This window comes from Rhyacophila brunnea, unplaced genomic scaffold, assembly GCF_057557595.1.
Source record: "Rhyacophila brunnea isolate RB1 unplaced genomic scaffold, BYU_Rbru_1.0 scaffold_22, whole genome shotgun sequence".
Lineage (NCBI taxonomy): Eukaryota > Metazoa > Arthropoda > Insecta > Trichoptera > Rhyacophilidae > Rhyacophila > Rhyacophila brunnea.
The window spans coordinates 35,192,232-35,207,062 of record NW_028232882.1 but is presented as its reverse complement, the minus strand read 5'-3'; the positions used below and the strand labels follow the sequence as shown (position 1 = coordinate 35,207,062).

Here is a 14,831-nt window from a genome sequence, read left to right as displayed (position 1 = left end):
TTATCATGATATGCACACAAGTTGTTTATATGAAAATCAATCTTACTCAATTATTAACCGCCCACATGCTCAGCGTAGGTCAAAATTGAGTTTTTATTGTATTTTCAAACCATGATTCTGGACATTTTTTAAACGTTGAAGATAATCTATTTATATAATTTTGAAGCCTTATTATTCTTTATATTTATTTTAAACATTTAATGACTGCATAAAGTATTTTTGTTACATAAAATAGTATTCTTTTAAACCTCTCGCTCTAATGTTTTAGAATATAGTCATATTTCAGTACATGAATGTGCAGTGGTGTTAAGATTTTTTACATTTATTAATTTTTAATCGCATTTATAAAACTATTAGTATAATTTATGACGAGATAATTTTAGTAAAATATTTACGATAAAAAATTATATTGATAATATCTGTGATCCCAAGTTTGACAAGAATTAGGCATTTTATTATTCAAAAAATCGGCAAGATTTACACGTTTGAAGATAATTCTAAAGATACTAATTATAATCTATGTCTTTGACCATTCAAGTGTGATAAACATCTTACGAATAATGATTGCTTTATAATAATTATTGACCTAAGAATAAGGTAGTGTTTTTTTGAAATACGCCATTTCTTTTGCCATTACCCAGTGGTTAAGCTACAACATACGGCCGTAGCCATAAATTGACAAACTATAATTAAAGTAGGGAGTAAAATGATATTGACGCGCGTATTTGAACATGTACCGTTTAAAAAAAATCGGTTAGGTACATGTTAAAACACGCGCGTTAACATAATTTTACTCCTTATTTTAATTATAGTTTCTCAATTTATGGCTACGGTCGTATGTTGTAGCTTAACCACTGGGGAATGACAAAAGAAATGGCGTATTTCAAAAAAACACTACCTTATACTTAGGTCAATAATTAATATAAAGCAATCATTATTCGTAAAATGTTTATTTCACTTGAATAGTCAAAGACATAGCTTATAATTAGTATCTTTAGAATTATCTTCAAATGTGTTAATCTTTCCCCATTTTTTGAATAATATAATGCCTAATTCTTGTCAAATTTGGGATCACAGAGATTATCAATATAATTTTTTATCGTGAATATTTTACTAAAATTATCTCGTCATAAATTATACTAATGGTTTTATAAATGCGTTTAAAAATTAATAAATGTAAAAATTCTTAACACTATTGCACATTCATGTACCGAAATATGACTATATTCTAAAACATTAGAGCGAAAGGTTTAAAAGAATACTATTTTATGTAACGAAAATACTTTATGCAGTCATCAAATGTTTAAAATAAATATAAAGGATAATAAGGCTTCAAAATTATATAAATAGATTATCTACAACGTTTAAGGAATGTCCAGGATCATGGTTTGAAAATGCAATAAAAGCTCCATTTTGACCTACGCCGAGCATGTCCCCCCTTAAAAGCTGAAATTAAAATCAATTGTTTATACTTTACGAAACTAATCATGCGTTACACAATAATGCATGATTATCAAAATATTTAAGTAGTGATAGCAGCATTTTTCTATTGTATCGAATCAATATAAAACACTCAGTAGAAGAAATCAAAATCGTCAGTCAGTTATCAAAGATTTAACCGTAAGGTTATCGTTCGCTTTGCCCGATCGATTTCGTAAATCCATCAGAACGCATTATCGTGATTTCACTCAGCTAAATTATAATCTGTAAACTCATCTGTAATAAGTAAATTAATATTTATTTGGAAGGAGATAATAAAACCAGGGTTCATTTCATTCACGCACTAAATTCTGAGTTATTCATTGGATTCAACCTACCCTCCGGTTACTTACTCCATCTCACTTCCTCAGATCTATTTATACTACCGCTGGTTGTCATTTACACTTATTTCATCCACATCATCCACTTCCAAAAACCCATTTAATAAGTGCAATTCCTAAAAAAACAAGATCTTGGCAACTCGGCTAAAGATAACGTCTTCAGAATTGTCTCGCGGGTTGTTTGGTATTTAGTGTGGAGTAGTGGGTGCCGGTACTTGGACAAAAATTAGAACAAAGTAGATTGACTCGACTTAATTATTTATTTATTAAATAACTCTCTACTCGACTAAAATACTAGTATAATCTGAGGCAGGCTTTAGTGCTATTTTACAACGTTTTTATTGGTTCGTATTCTTATTTGTCCGTTGTTGTTTATCCAGTACAAATCTTGCAATCTATTTTTAACTAACTTCCCGACTAGCTAGACATTTGAAACTTTTAGAATATATCATAACACAATTCCAATGCATTCTTTTAATACTTTTAGCGATCTTTAAGTAGAATTGAATTAATTTTTAGTTAATTCTGTTTTGTATGAAAAGTTATTTCGGAAGAAATCCGTAATCCAGGTTGCTTAGTGGGTGGTCCTAGAAATCAAAATGACATTTTAGTATTCTATATGTTTTTTTTTGTTTGTTTTTTATTTACTTCATATCAAGTACAAGTTTGAGCATATTGAGCATAATCATTGAACAGAAAATTTAAAAACGTTGTATATAAAAAAAGTTCTTTTTATCTGGTTATTATTATTGACTCCCTTCGTCTCAGTAAATATACCATACATATTAAATCAACCTCCCTTTTCATTCATATATTACTAATGTAATATCAATGTGATATCAATACTATACGTTTCTTCAGATATCAGAAAACTACCATTCAGAGATGATGATTGTATGAATAGAAACATGGATTCGATATAACCTTTGACATTATTTATTCGTTTTCTCACTATATGTCGAATTTCATTAATATTAAATGCGATATCTATGAAGACATTAATTCGATTTCGGTACCTATGTTATTATGTTTAACACATTGATCAAAAGTCTATCTAGTAATTGCTTTTATAAATAATGCCGTGGGAAGAAAACTACATATTATCAAGAATATGGAATGATTATGTGTTTATTTTTTGATTGATTTCTGTATTACGCACCCTCAGACCTACACTGACGTAAGTCTGAGTTTCACTGTTTTGAGTTATGAATGCAGTTCAATTACATTTATTTTTCTCCATCTCAGGAGAACACTGGCGTATCTCTAAAAAAATATTTAACGAGATGCACCCCTAACTCCAGTGTTATTTTAAATAAAATCAGTCAAATATCGAGAACAACACTCCATTGACTCTGATACTCTTAAATGAATGCCCTAAGATATATTTTTTTTCCAATTCTACAAAAAAATGGACATTGTAAAGCCATTAGACATTAAATCAAGTACCATAAACATGGTTAAAAAGTTTGCTTAGGCTCTCCTGGAAAATGATTGATGTTGACTTACTTCAGTATAGGTCTGGGGGTGCGATTAGTTAGTTTTAAATAAATTCCATTAACCATGATTAATAAAGCATATTATGTAGAATAATGGTTAACTAATGAAATTATCTAATGATTTTTTTTTAATTCACAAGATTTTAAAATGTAATATTCTTTATTAAATATACATAATTTTAAAACACCTCAGATAAAAACACAAATACTAGAAAAAATATTTAAAAAAAAAATACGACACCCAGAACTCGCGCCCATGTACCTAATTACTAAGCTATGTGTGTCCTATCTAATTGCGACAAATTTAGCTAGTGATTTTTAACTAGGCTTTTGTATTTTAAAACAAAGTATTAATGTTACCTTAATTACTGACTTGTGTCAAGATCTTTTCAAAATCTCGTTATAAATGCCGCTCGGTGTTTTTCTAGTGCTTGTATAATAATTATTAAATCATGTATGTTTAATAAAATTAATATTTTTTAAATAAACCACAACCATAATCATTTTTTTTAATCTATAATCTTTGTCGGACTTTGACCTCATTCAGAAACTTTTTACATCCCATACAAAAATATCAGAGCATAAGCCTGGACATTCCTTAAACGTTGTAGATAAACTATTTATATAACTTTGAAGCCTTATTATACTTTATATTTATTTTAAACATTAAATGTCAAATTTTGATGACTGCATAAAGTATTTTTATTACAAAAAATAGTATTCTTTTAAACCTCCCGATCTAATGTTTTAGAATATAGTCATATTTCAGTACATCCATGTGCAGTGGTGTTAAGATTTTTTAGATTTATTAATTTTTAAACGAATTTTTAAAACCATTCAAAAAATTGTTGTTAACATTATATAGTGAAATATGTACGATTAAAAATTATATTTATAATCTCTGTGATCCCAAATTTGACAAAAATTAGGCATTTTACTATTCAAAAAATGGGCACGATTAACACATTTTTATAAAGATGTTTATATACGCTTGTATGTCACTCAAAATTCTTTGCAGTCATGTCATCAAAATAATGGTTGTATAATAATTGTCATGTTTGCAAATCAACCAACGTAAACATAAAAATGTAAATAAGTTAGTTAATGACGTATATAAAATGTCTTCCGTATTCTTATAATTAATGTAAAAATGGAGACCGACGTCATTTTAATTTTTGACATTATATTTCTAAATTATGAATCTACCTACATTAATATTTTGTCGATCGTTGGGTTTTTGGCTGCGCAGAATAACAGCAAGCGATGAACATTTATAATTAAAACTTCAGGCTATACATAGAAAACTAATGAAGTCATCAATCTGATTGAAAGTCCTTGAAAATTATTTCCACCAACACTCGGAGTGCGTTATGATTATTATTATTACATTATATCCCCATAAATTTATGTTGGTATTCATAATGTCAATTTTCAACTTATGTTCTCTCCAGCAAAACATAATGTTTTTTAATTATTTAATTTCGTAACATACCCCCACGTCCAGTGATGTAGTGGGGCAGGGCGCGTGTGGTCGGCGCTCCCATACTTTTTTTGGATTTGGAAATTTTGCGTAATATAAATTGTACAAAATTTTAACTTTTTTAATACCCAAATCCGTTCTCTTGAAAATATTGTTTATTTAAAACGTTAAAAAACGTTATACAACCACATCAGTGATGTCGTGATATCTTAAATAAGAGCCTTTACGATGAGACGAATGCTTAAATATTGTGTTAGGCTGGTTTGGATTAGTCGTGAGTAATGTAGTAACTAAACGTGTACGAACCAGTGGCGAAGGGTGACTTTTTGAAAGAGGTAGGCTGTCAGATATATTTGCGGGAAATAAGAAGATAACCCAATATTACTACTGATGAATAGGTACGCTAAAACGAATAAATTTCAAAAACTTAATTGGTTTGTTATAATAAGTTCATAAAAATAAGCAATTAGTTTGAATTACTTATGTATTTTTCTAAACATTTATAAACGTAACATACGCTCAAAATATATTACCTATCATCTATGAAAATATCCGTTGTTGTATATATATTATGCTCCATAACAATGTATAATTTAACCCGTAAAACTAGACATTTTAAAATACTTTTATATTTAAAACACAGACTTTGGTAGGTACAATATCAGATATCTAAATTGTCTAATGAGTGAACTAATAAATAAATAAAAATCACGAGATAAATTATTTTATATTTTTAACAACAATCAATACATATTTATGTGATTCAATCCCATAGAAATTATGTTTTAAATTATCTTCTTATTAATTATTTTGAATAAATGTGGTTTCGCGACGTAATCGCTAACAAAACAGCTTGTACATTTGTATGCGGGACGCCAGACATTTTGAAATAATGAGGAAAAACTTCATATTGAAAAACCCGTCGATTTACGAGAAAATAATCCTATACAATATGTGAAGCGAAACGCGGTGTGTTGTATTTTTTTAAACTTTCGAGAGATGCCATAGATTGTGCTTATTGAAATATGGGAAAAGATCGTAAAATTATGACAATTATACGATACATGTCTTTGGGCATATTGAATATAATATTATTAATTGTGATTATATTATATAAATACGTCAACATGAAAATAAAAATTATATTTCTTAAGAAGGTAGGCTTTAAATAATCGCCTAGTATGGACTCTTCGCCACTGGTACTAACATACAAATTTAGTCGAGGTACCGCAAAAAAAGACGTAATTGTAGGTACGTCAAAACCCAATTAAATGACACTATTCTAGCATCAATTAAATTAAATTAATTATTGCCTTATATAACCCCGTCTGGGTTTTAGTGTGTGAAGGGTAATTTCAACACAATATGACTCTAATAACTAAGAGAAATGTATTAACTAATAAGATATACTATAACACAGCAAAATATCGTCTGAGATATCTTAGCATTATCCAGATTACAGGGTTTCCCTTCTATATTACTCACTGTGAACCGTTTTAAATTTAATCCTATAATAATAATCCCATCTTCCTGGCTTGGGGACTTTTACAGCTAAAGTTTCTTATTGATATGTTTTCGATTCAATTTGATTAAGAAGCTAAATTATCTTTCGGATACCTCAAGTTGAATATTAAATTCGCCAAATCTCTCTAAGGGGCTTAAACCTTTTACCCACATCAAAAGATGTCACCTTATATATCAAACTTCAAAATTAACCCTTATTGGAAGTCAAGGTCTGTTCTATGATTCTAAATATAACACTGACCATTTTCAGTCAGTCACAGGCTTATTTTGAGTTAAGAAGATATTACGCTTTGTTACTATACATTTTATATTATTTTATTACATATAACAATTCCTATTTCAGTGTAGAATGCAAAATAATATTATTCGTTTTTTATGTAAAGTCTCTATAGCTAGAAACACATTACCATAACGTCACGTAAGAGCACGTGAGCTTACGATAAGTTCTCACCATAAACCACAAGTACGCAATGTTGATTTACTTGGCATTAAAATATTATAAGACAGATGATGCACCCATACATCCAAAAATGTGTCTTCTTCTTGGTCGTACACTCATGGCTGAGGATCGTGACCACTTTTTTAAATTTTGCCATCCTTTGAGCGACCAAGACTGTCCATCTTTCTCGATTTCCGCTTCTCTCAGGGCAGAATGAATGGTGCCTCCAGTCAGCTCTTTCTCTGCTTCGCCTTCCCTGGAGGCCACCCAAAACCACCAGTTTCTCCAAGTTGTCTGGTCCGCGCCGGACAATATGTCCAAAAAAGAACTGCAGAATGCGTCTTAGACATAATGCCGAGAGCCGTTTATATGCAGTCTCTGGATGATTGACTAGTTAGTCATGTGTTCCGTCCAAGGAATACGAAAGATTCGGCGCCAACACCACATTTCAAAGGCATAGATTGAAATTTTATCACGGCCAAACACACATGAGGTTGACTATAGTGTAGTTGTGATACATGTTTGCTAACTCTAACTGAAACTAATCGCATAAAATGTGCTACGGAATGGGAACATCTGTCTGATAATATTTGAAATACTAAGTAAAACAACATTACACACATGCGCTTACGTTATGTCACGATAATGTGTTTCTAGCATGATTGGCCTCTACACACCGACCATACTTTATATGGTAATAAAAGTCAGCACTGCATGTTTTTTGCCCTTTTGAATTAATAATCTACTCTGCCAGAATTTAGTGTTGTAACTTATTAACGTATTGTTTAAAATTTTCCAGTTGTAAACTTATAGTTTAAACATTTCACCACAAAAACACACACAATAAACAACCGCGAACTAACAAACTCACTATCAAACGTAAAGAAAACTTTTGTTTTAAACTCCTCTGATTACGAGCACAGTATTTTCGCGAAAGCTTTCCTTTAAGCCCACGTAGGTAAATGTAAAGACATATTAAGTTTAGCATAACAAGGTGCTTTCGGAAAGTTTCCTGCTGTATTGTAAAGGTTGGCAGCAACAGTTCGTTCAACAAGTTACAATACGACTATACAGAGATGGTATAGACTTTTATTATTTGCCTAAAAGCTGTGTTTACTTATACAAATTTGGTTCATGCAACAGTCATTTTGATTATATACGAACACCGTATCGTTACTATAAATGCTGGATAATAATTATCAATTTTTGTGGCGTGACATCTTCAGTTGATTTTTATTAGTGATAGATAGCTTTGAAAATACAAGAACAGATCCAAAATAGTCTTTATTGGGTATACAAGTATGGTCCTTCTCTGATCATTGTTTGCAATAAAGTCGTGTAGTAAGGGAGTGTGATGATGGGTAGGTTACGAATGAACAGAAGGGTTTTGATGCGTGATAAAGTAGCCCAAATTTATTCAATTACAGATCGTACAACGAGAAGTTTACAAATAATATTTACGAAGATTGTGTTTGCAATGAAAATTATTTTACGTCGAAGCGAGAAGCGTGTAATTAGTTTGAATGATTTGAAGATACTAGAATACTGTTTTATTGTGAGATTTGTTTTTATATTAAAAGAAGACAAAAGAAATGTCAGAAACGGCGTGGTTGATTGCCGTTATTTTGTTCCCACACCGTGGATTGTTTCCTAGAATTTTGTCTGCGAAATTTGACTATGACACAAATGTTATCAATTAAATAATGGATTTCTCACGACAAAGTAGCATAAATGCACCATTTACTTGTTAATTCTTGTAATACGACAGGTGAAACCTGACACGTAAGCATTCCTTCGGACTGCTTAGGTTTACTATATATTGTTGTAAATTTAGGTTTGCAATACACTTTAAGATTAGTTATAAGATGTACATATTTCTAGGTTTTCTTAACTATTACTTAAATGCTATTGACACGTTGCACTTATCTGCGGAACTTCCTTCCACCCTCAGTCGTTAAACGCTTTTAAACGCTTATAACGTGTTTTGTACTGAATTAATTCTGACATATTTCTAACGTAAAAGAAATTAACTCATTAGCTCTGTGTAAGCGATTAATTGCATTTTATAATACAAGTTATCGTCAAAATCAAATTTGTTTTTATCATTGTCAAATCTCAATATAAATAAATGTTTTTAGCCGACCACGTGAAAATTTGTGTTCATATTGAATGCACTCTATTTCAAAATTGTAAATTTTAGTATAAAGTATTTGTGCGAGGGATTTTTACGATGTATAATTACAACGTTTTTCTTAGCTGGTGTTCTTACTTGTCCGGTGGTTCTTTGTCCGGTACAAATCTTGCAATCGATTTTTAACTAACTTCCCAACTAGTTAAACATTTGAAACTTTTAGAGTATATCAGAACACGATGACAATGCATTCTTTTAGCCATCTTTAAGTAGAATTGAATTAATTTTCAGTTAATTCTGTTTTGTATGAAAAGATATTTCGACACCATTATTGGTTGCTAGGGGTCTGGGGTCCTAGCAACTAAATTATTAATATAGACTTGCAGGGAAATCAATATGACATGTCAAGTACAATTTTCTTTGATCGTTTAAGCTAGTCAAGTCAAGTTTATATGGTTCAACAGAAAAATTTTAAATGTTGAATATAAAAAGTTCTTTTTATCTTATAATTATTTGTATTTTCACTGCGTTTGTATGTTTATACTATGTTCTCTTTTTATCTAATTTATTATTATTTTTTCTTTCTTCTTTATAATAATGTTTCATGTCATGTTGTGAACGTCTTAAACTTATAATTTGTAATGTCCATAATAATATGTAAAATAAATAAATTGAAATTGAAATTGAAAAAAATATATATTATTATGTACCTGCATATTTTTTATTATTACGATCGAATGTATTGTCACCATTTTTAATACGATAAATTTGTTCATGCAGAGACACTTAAAATAAATAATTACATTAATATTGGGACTGATTGCTTTTAATAATGAACCTAATACAACAAATTTTCAAAATACTGGCGAATAATACAGCTACAGCTTCTACATGCGTCGAAAAAAAAAGCTTTATGATAAATAATGTGAAAGCTTCTATAGAGTTCTGCGCTCCATTGCGATTTTCATACATTATCACAAACCAATAACAATATTATATAAAATGACAATAATTTTAGCTAAAACGAAAAAAAATGCTTCTTGAAGTCGCTGAATATCTTGAATCAAACACTTTTTTCTGCAGACCTGCAAAAGAAAAAATCGACGGGTTCAGATGTCAATGAGCTTGGTCGTCCTAAAAACATTATTTTCTTATGCCATGCTTTGGAAGAAGTCGCTTACTATCAAAACGATATTTCCTTATTCGTCTACCAAAACACCATGGAGGAACTATACTTAATTGCAATACTAATTATATTCAATGCAATCATGAAGGTTCTTCAATAATGAAGTGACTTTGTCTACTTCGTTTTTAGTTGATCTTTTGCTGTATAATACTTGTGGAATGCAATAATTTTAAGTTCTCATTATGTGGCTAGATTAACTACTGTATTTTTTTTTTATATATATATATATAAGTTGGAAACATTTGTCTTTATATGAATCCAATATTTTTTTCATGATACTTTTTTACAGCCACATCTCGAAGGCTTTGAAGACTTTATCTATGTAATATTTCTCGGTTCTAAAATAATATATTCAATAAAACAGTAGAATTAGTGTATACCGCGTGAGTTCAGTTACGAGAAGTAAAGATACCATTGAGAGCTTAGTAAAAGCTGCCCTAGTAAAAGCTCCCAAGAAAATAATGTAAAGAGACTTGGAGTCCGCTGAAAAGTTTTAATTACGCCGTCTGTTTGAATGGCATGCAAACTTTCGAACAATGGCTGATTAAATCAATGGACACTTCGTTTGACTAATTTATTTATTAACTGAAATCCAGGTTCTGTTTTATGAATTAAAATTCAATTCAATTCAATGGATATTAACTTATACACTTAGCAATGTATATTTTTATTATATTTTAATCATAAAAGCTTTATATTATCAATTTAATTAAAAATGATTTTTTAATAGATTGCTTTGTTTGTGTACTGGCAATTCGAACTGGAAAGATATTGTATTAATTAAAATAAAACATAATTGAATAGTATTACATTTATTCGACATTATTTGATAACGATGATATCCACCATTGATCTATTTAAGGGGAGGGGTGTACTTCAAGGAACCCTTATAATACGAAAATTCGCAATTCAATATATTTTACATTACAAAAAAGTTTATATTATTATTTATTACATATTGTATATATATGTTTATTTGCTATTTTTATTATTAAATTGTAGTTTAATACGTTTTTTAACGTGTCAGAAAATATTCTGAACAAGTAATTCATATTTTTATTTATTTTTCTATAAAATAAAAAAATATACTATTTGACACCAGCTGTATATTTATATTGTATTGAGGTATGCCATAGTCACAGTACCTTGTAATAAAGCTTCTGCTTGTCTGACCTAGATAAAATGCTGTACATTTTGTACACTATTTACCACATAGGCAGTTATACTTCTCTGAACTGGATTTAAACGGAATTTACTTTTTTTTAATATTTCCAAGGTTACTAGACAATAGTTATTTTTACATATTGTACACTAATCTAAAATATATATTTCTTAACCCAGGTATGCGAATCCTGGTGATGCTCTTATTAGACACCTTACCAATGCTCGGAAACGTTCTCCTGCTGTGCTTCTTTGTCTTCTTCATCTTCGGGATCGTTGGAGTCCAGCTCTGGGAGGGAATCCTGAGACAAAGATGTGAGCTAGATCTACCTCCAGAAGTGCGCAGACCAAAGTATGTGATATTTATATACTTTTGAATAAGTTAATTGTTTTTTTTTAATAATATTTAAATTAAGGAATCTTTAACATGAAGATATGACAATTAAATAAATATAATTATGTATATATACTGAATTTTAAGGTGAGTATGTAGTTTATTAATAATTTGTACAAATTAAAATATATTTATTTTAAATTATTATATACTTAGTAGAAATTTTTGCGATTTAAAAATAATATTTATTTTTGTTTAGTTTTATAAACAAGCTATAGTTATAATATTAATTAGTTAGTCTTTATACTATTAGGGAAAATTCATTAAATAACAATTTTATTATAAGGTTTAGTGCAGATGTTTTATTTTTATATTAATTAATTACGCATTCATTTTATTTAATTTTAGTAAATATTTTATTTTTAATAATATGTACATTTTATATTCATATTTATTGCATTATTTTAATTATAAGTAATACATAAAAAATACATTTTTAATTATATAAATTAAGTATCGAAAACATCAAACATTTTCAACCTTAACACGAATTCGATCAAAAATAAGCAGTCATAATGATTAGCATGTATAATTGTCATATTTCTTCATAAATGTATTTATATCGATAGGCTTTTCGGAGTAGTTACTCTCTTATCCACAAAGTAAATTATTACATTCAATTTTCTTTGTATCTGGGAAAATTTTCAGAATAATACAATTTTCTTCCCATTCTCTGCTGATGGAAATTGATTGAAAAGTTCGCTAAGGGTGTTACGAAGTTTGCAATCAGATTTCCTGATTGGATGAAAATTTTCATTTAAAAATAATCGCACCTGTTGCATAATTTAAACACAATTCACGAGTTAAAATATCATTTCCATTTATTTAAAAAATGTCTAAAAAATATGTTTATGTAAAAAAAATGCATGAATTATTATTTAAGTATATAAAAACACAATAAATGCAATATTGTCTTTAATACACTACACAAATAAATATTATTTTACAATATTTAAAATAATTATTTAACATTAAATTATTTAAAAATTTAACATGAAATAATATGTTCAAAACTTTAACCTATGTAATATAAAGTAAATCAGCCAAAGTTTCATCGCAAGTTTTAGAAAAAAATCAATAAAATATGACACACCGGTATATTACATTGTCTTTTATTTTCATGTCTGATCAGTGTCAAATCACTGGGTCTATAGTTTTCCAACCAGGAATCTTGAACAACTTTTTTAATTCTTAAATATATCCAAAATTTAAGTTAGTGTAATAATTTCAGATTCAAAATACTATACAAAGATTTACTTAAGTCGTTACAGATTTCTACGGTGTATGGAAAAATACATTAGAATCATTTGTTTCATTAAACCATTTTTCTATTCAAATGAAGAATATATCATTTTTTTAAATGTAGCATTTTCTTTTATACCTACACAAATTTTGTAACACGATATACAATTAAGAGACAATAAAATTGGGTACCGAATGGGATTTGTGGTTAGTGTAGCCAGCTAGCCTACAATCTCTAATAAAGATAACAGTATCAGTTATATATTAAATTTAATTGTGGGTTGCAATTTTTTTTTAATTTTCTCAAAACATATAAAACTAGATATACAACACGTGTGCATTATTAACCCATTGACATAGTTAACTTAGTTTACTTTTCATTATTAATAATTATTAAACTCAACACACGAAGTAACTATTTATAATATAAAACCTGCCACATCCACTGTCTTATTTCTACAAAATATTTCAGTAGTTTTTAAAATAATAATTGAAATACATACCCAGTATAATAATAAAATGCTTTTTCTGTTTTTATATTAATTGTTGATTGCACAGATTGTATAACTGTTTTTGTTTCTTTATTTTTATTTTTATTTTGTCAATTGCATCTGTAAAATAGCAAAACCCAGCTTTATAAAACCACAGCTTATCAAAGTTTGTAAGTTAATAAATATTCTAATATTCTTAATAATTATTTCACAGATTAAACACTTTTGCAACTGCATTTTGTGTATACTAGGTATAAATAAAATTAAATTTATCAGCTTTTTGAAATTCTATAAAAATATTTAGTTGCAATTTTCTTAACTAATTGTAAATTTAAAATTCCTATTTTTTTACATATTTTTATAGTCAAGATATTTACACTCACTATAATCAATCAATCATCCATAGTTGTGTTTAATTTAAGAATTATTTTATTGATATTTTGATATTTTAATTATTATTATTTTCATCTCATAATCAATGTAACATTTCAACATTCTCACTTTCACATATGTACTATAAAATAAAAACTTTGTTTTCATTGGTTTAGAACAGTTTGACATGTGCACATGCGCAAGCTTTAAACATTTTTCTGGTAATTTGAAAATTTTGAACTCACGATAACCGAGCGGCTTACGAGTTAGCTTATAACGGATGAAATATAAAAGACGTGGGTCCCAGGCTGAAATCCTAGGTCTGGCAAATACGCGTATTGTTTTTCAATTTTTATTTGGAGTCAGAGTATTGACCTAATAGATTGACTAAGTGGCTAACATTCATTTATTATGTCAATCAAATTGAACATCATTTTCTTCCAGTAGATCAGAGCTGAGCCAGTAAATTATAAATTTAATCATACTATCTACTGCAATGCTGTAGCTGTAGATTAACTGCAAAATTTGGATTGCGCAAGTGTAAATACTGTCAACAAACCATTCACAACACTAATTGAAACACACCTTAATGATATATATTTAACTAAATCATTAAGGCACATATAAACGTGTTACAAAGTACTCACATCTAGATTACACAAATTACATTATACACGTATATAAGTGTATTCTATAAATTGTTAATTATTTTTAAGTTGGTAGGTAGGTACTTACATAAATATTGCACACTGTCACATCATTATTTGACAACCCTATTAATATAAAGTTTATTATTGATGTACGAAATGTATCAACACTTCGAAAAGTAACACAAGAAAATTGTGTAATATTAATTATTATTTTTAATATCTTCATATCGCTTTCAAAGTGGTCTACTGTAATAAAAATTTTGGAAAGCATAATAATCATATCGTATTTACACATGATTCTTAAATAATTGCCATTTTTAAGTGATTAAAAAGTTTTAATAATGAACCTGATGATTTATATAATCTTAAGATTAATATTGAGCCAACGAGAATCAGAACTACTGTATATATAAACTATGTATTGGTAAATATATAAACTATTTAT

At 28.6% G+C, this 14,831-nt stretch overlaps 1 protein-coding gene across 1 annotated transcript in view; it reads left to right on the top strand.

Moving 5' to 3' along the window:
- The window catches only part of LOC147070499 (voltage-dependent T-type calcium channel subunit alpha-1G-like), a 630,303-nt gene that overhangs the window by 412,557 nt on the left and 202,915 nt on the right, over positions 1-14,831 (top strand). Inside the window, exon 8 of the mRNA XM_085949528.1 lies at positions 11,418-11,589. Within this exon, the coding sequence (XP_085805654.1) occupies positions 11,418-11,589 (172 nt within the window). The remainder of the gene's footprint in view (positions 1-11,417; positions 11,590-14,831) is intronic.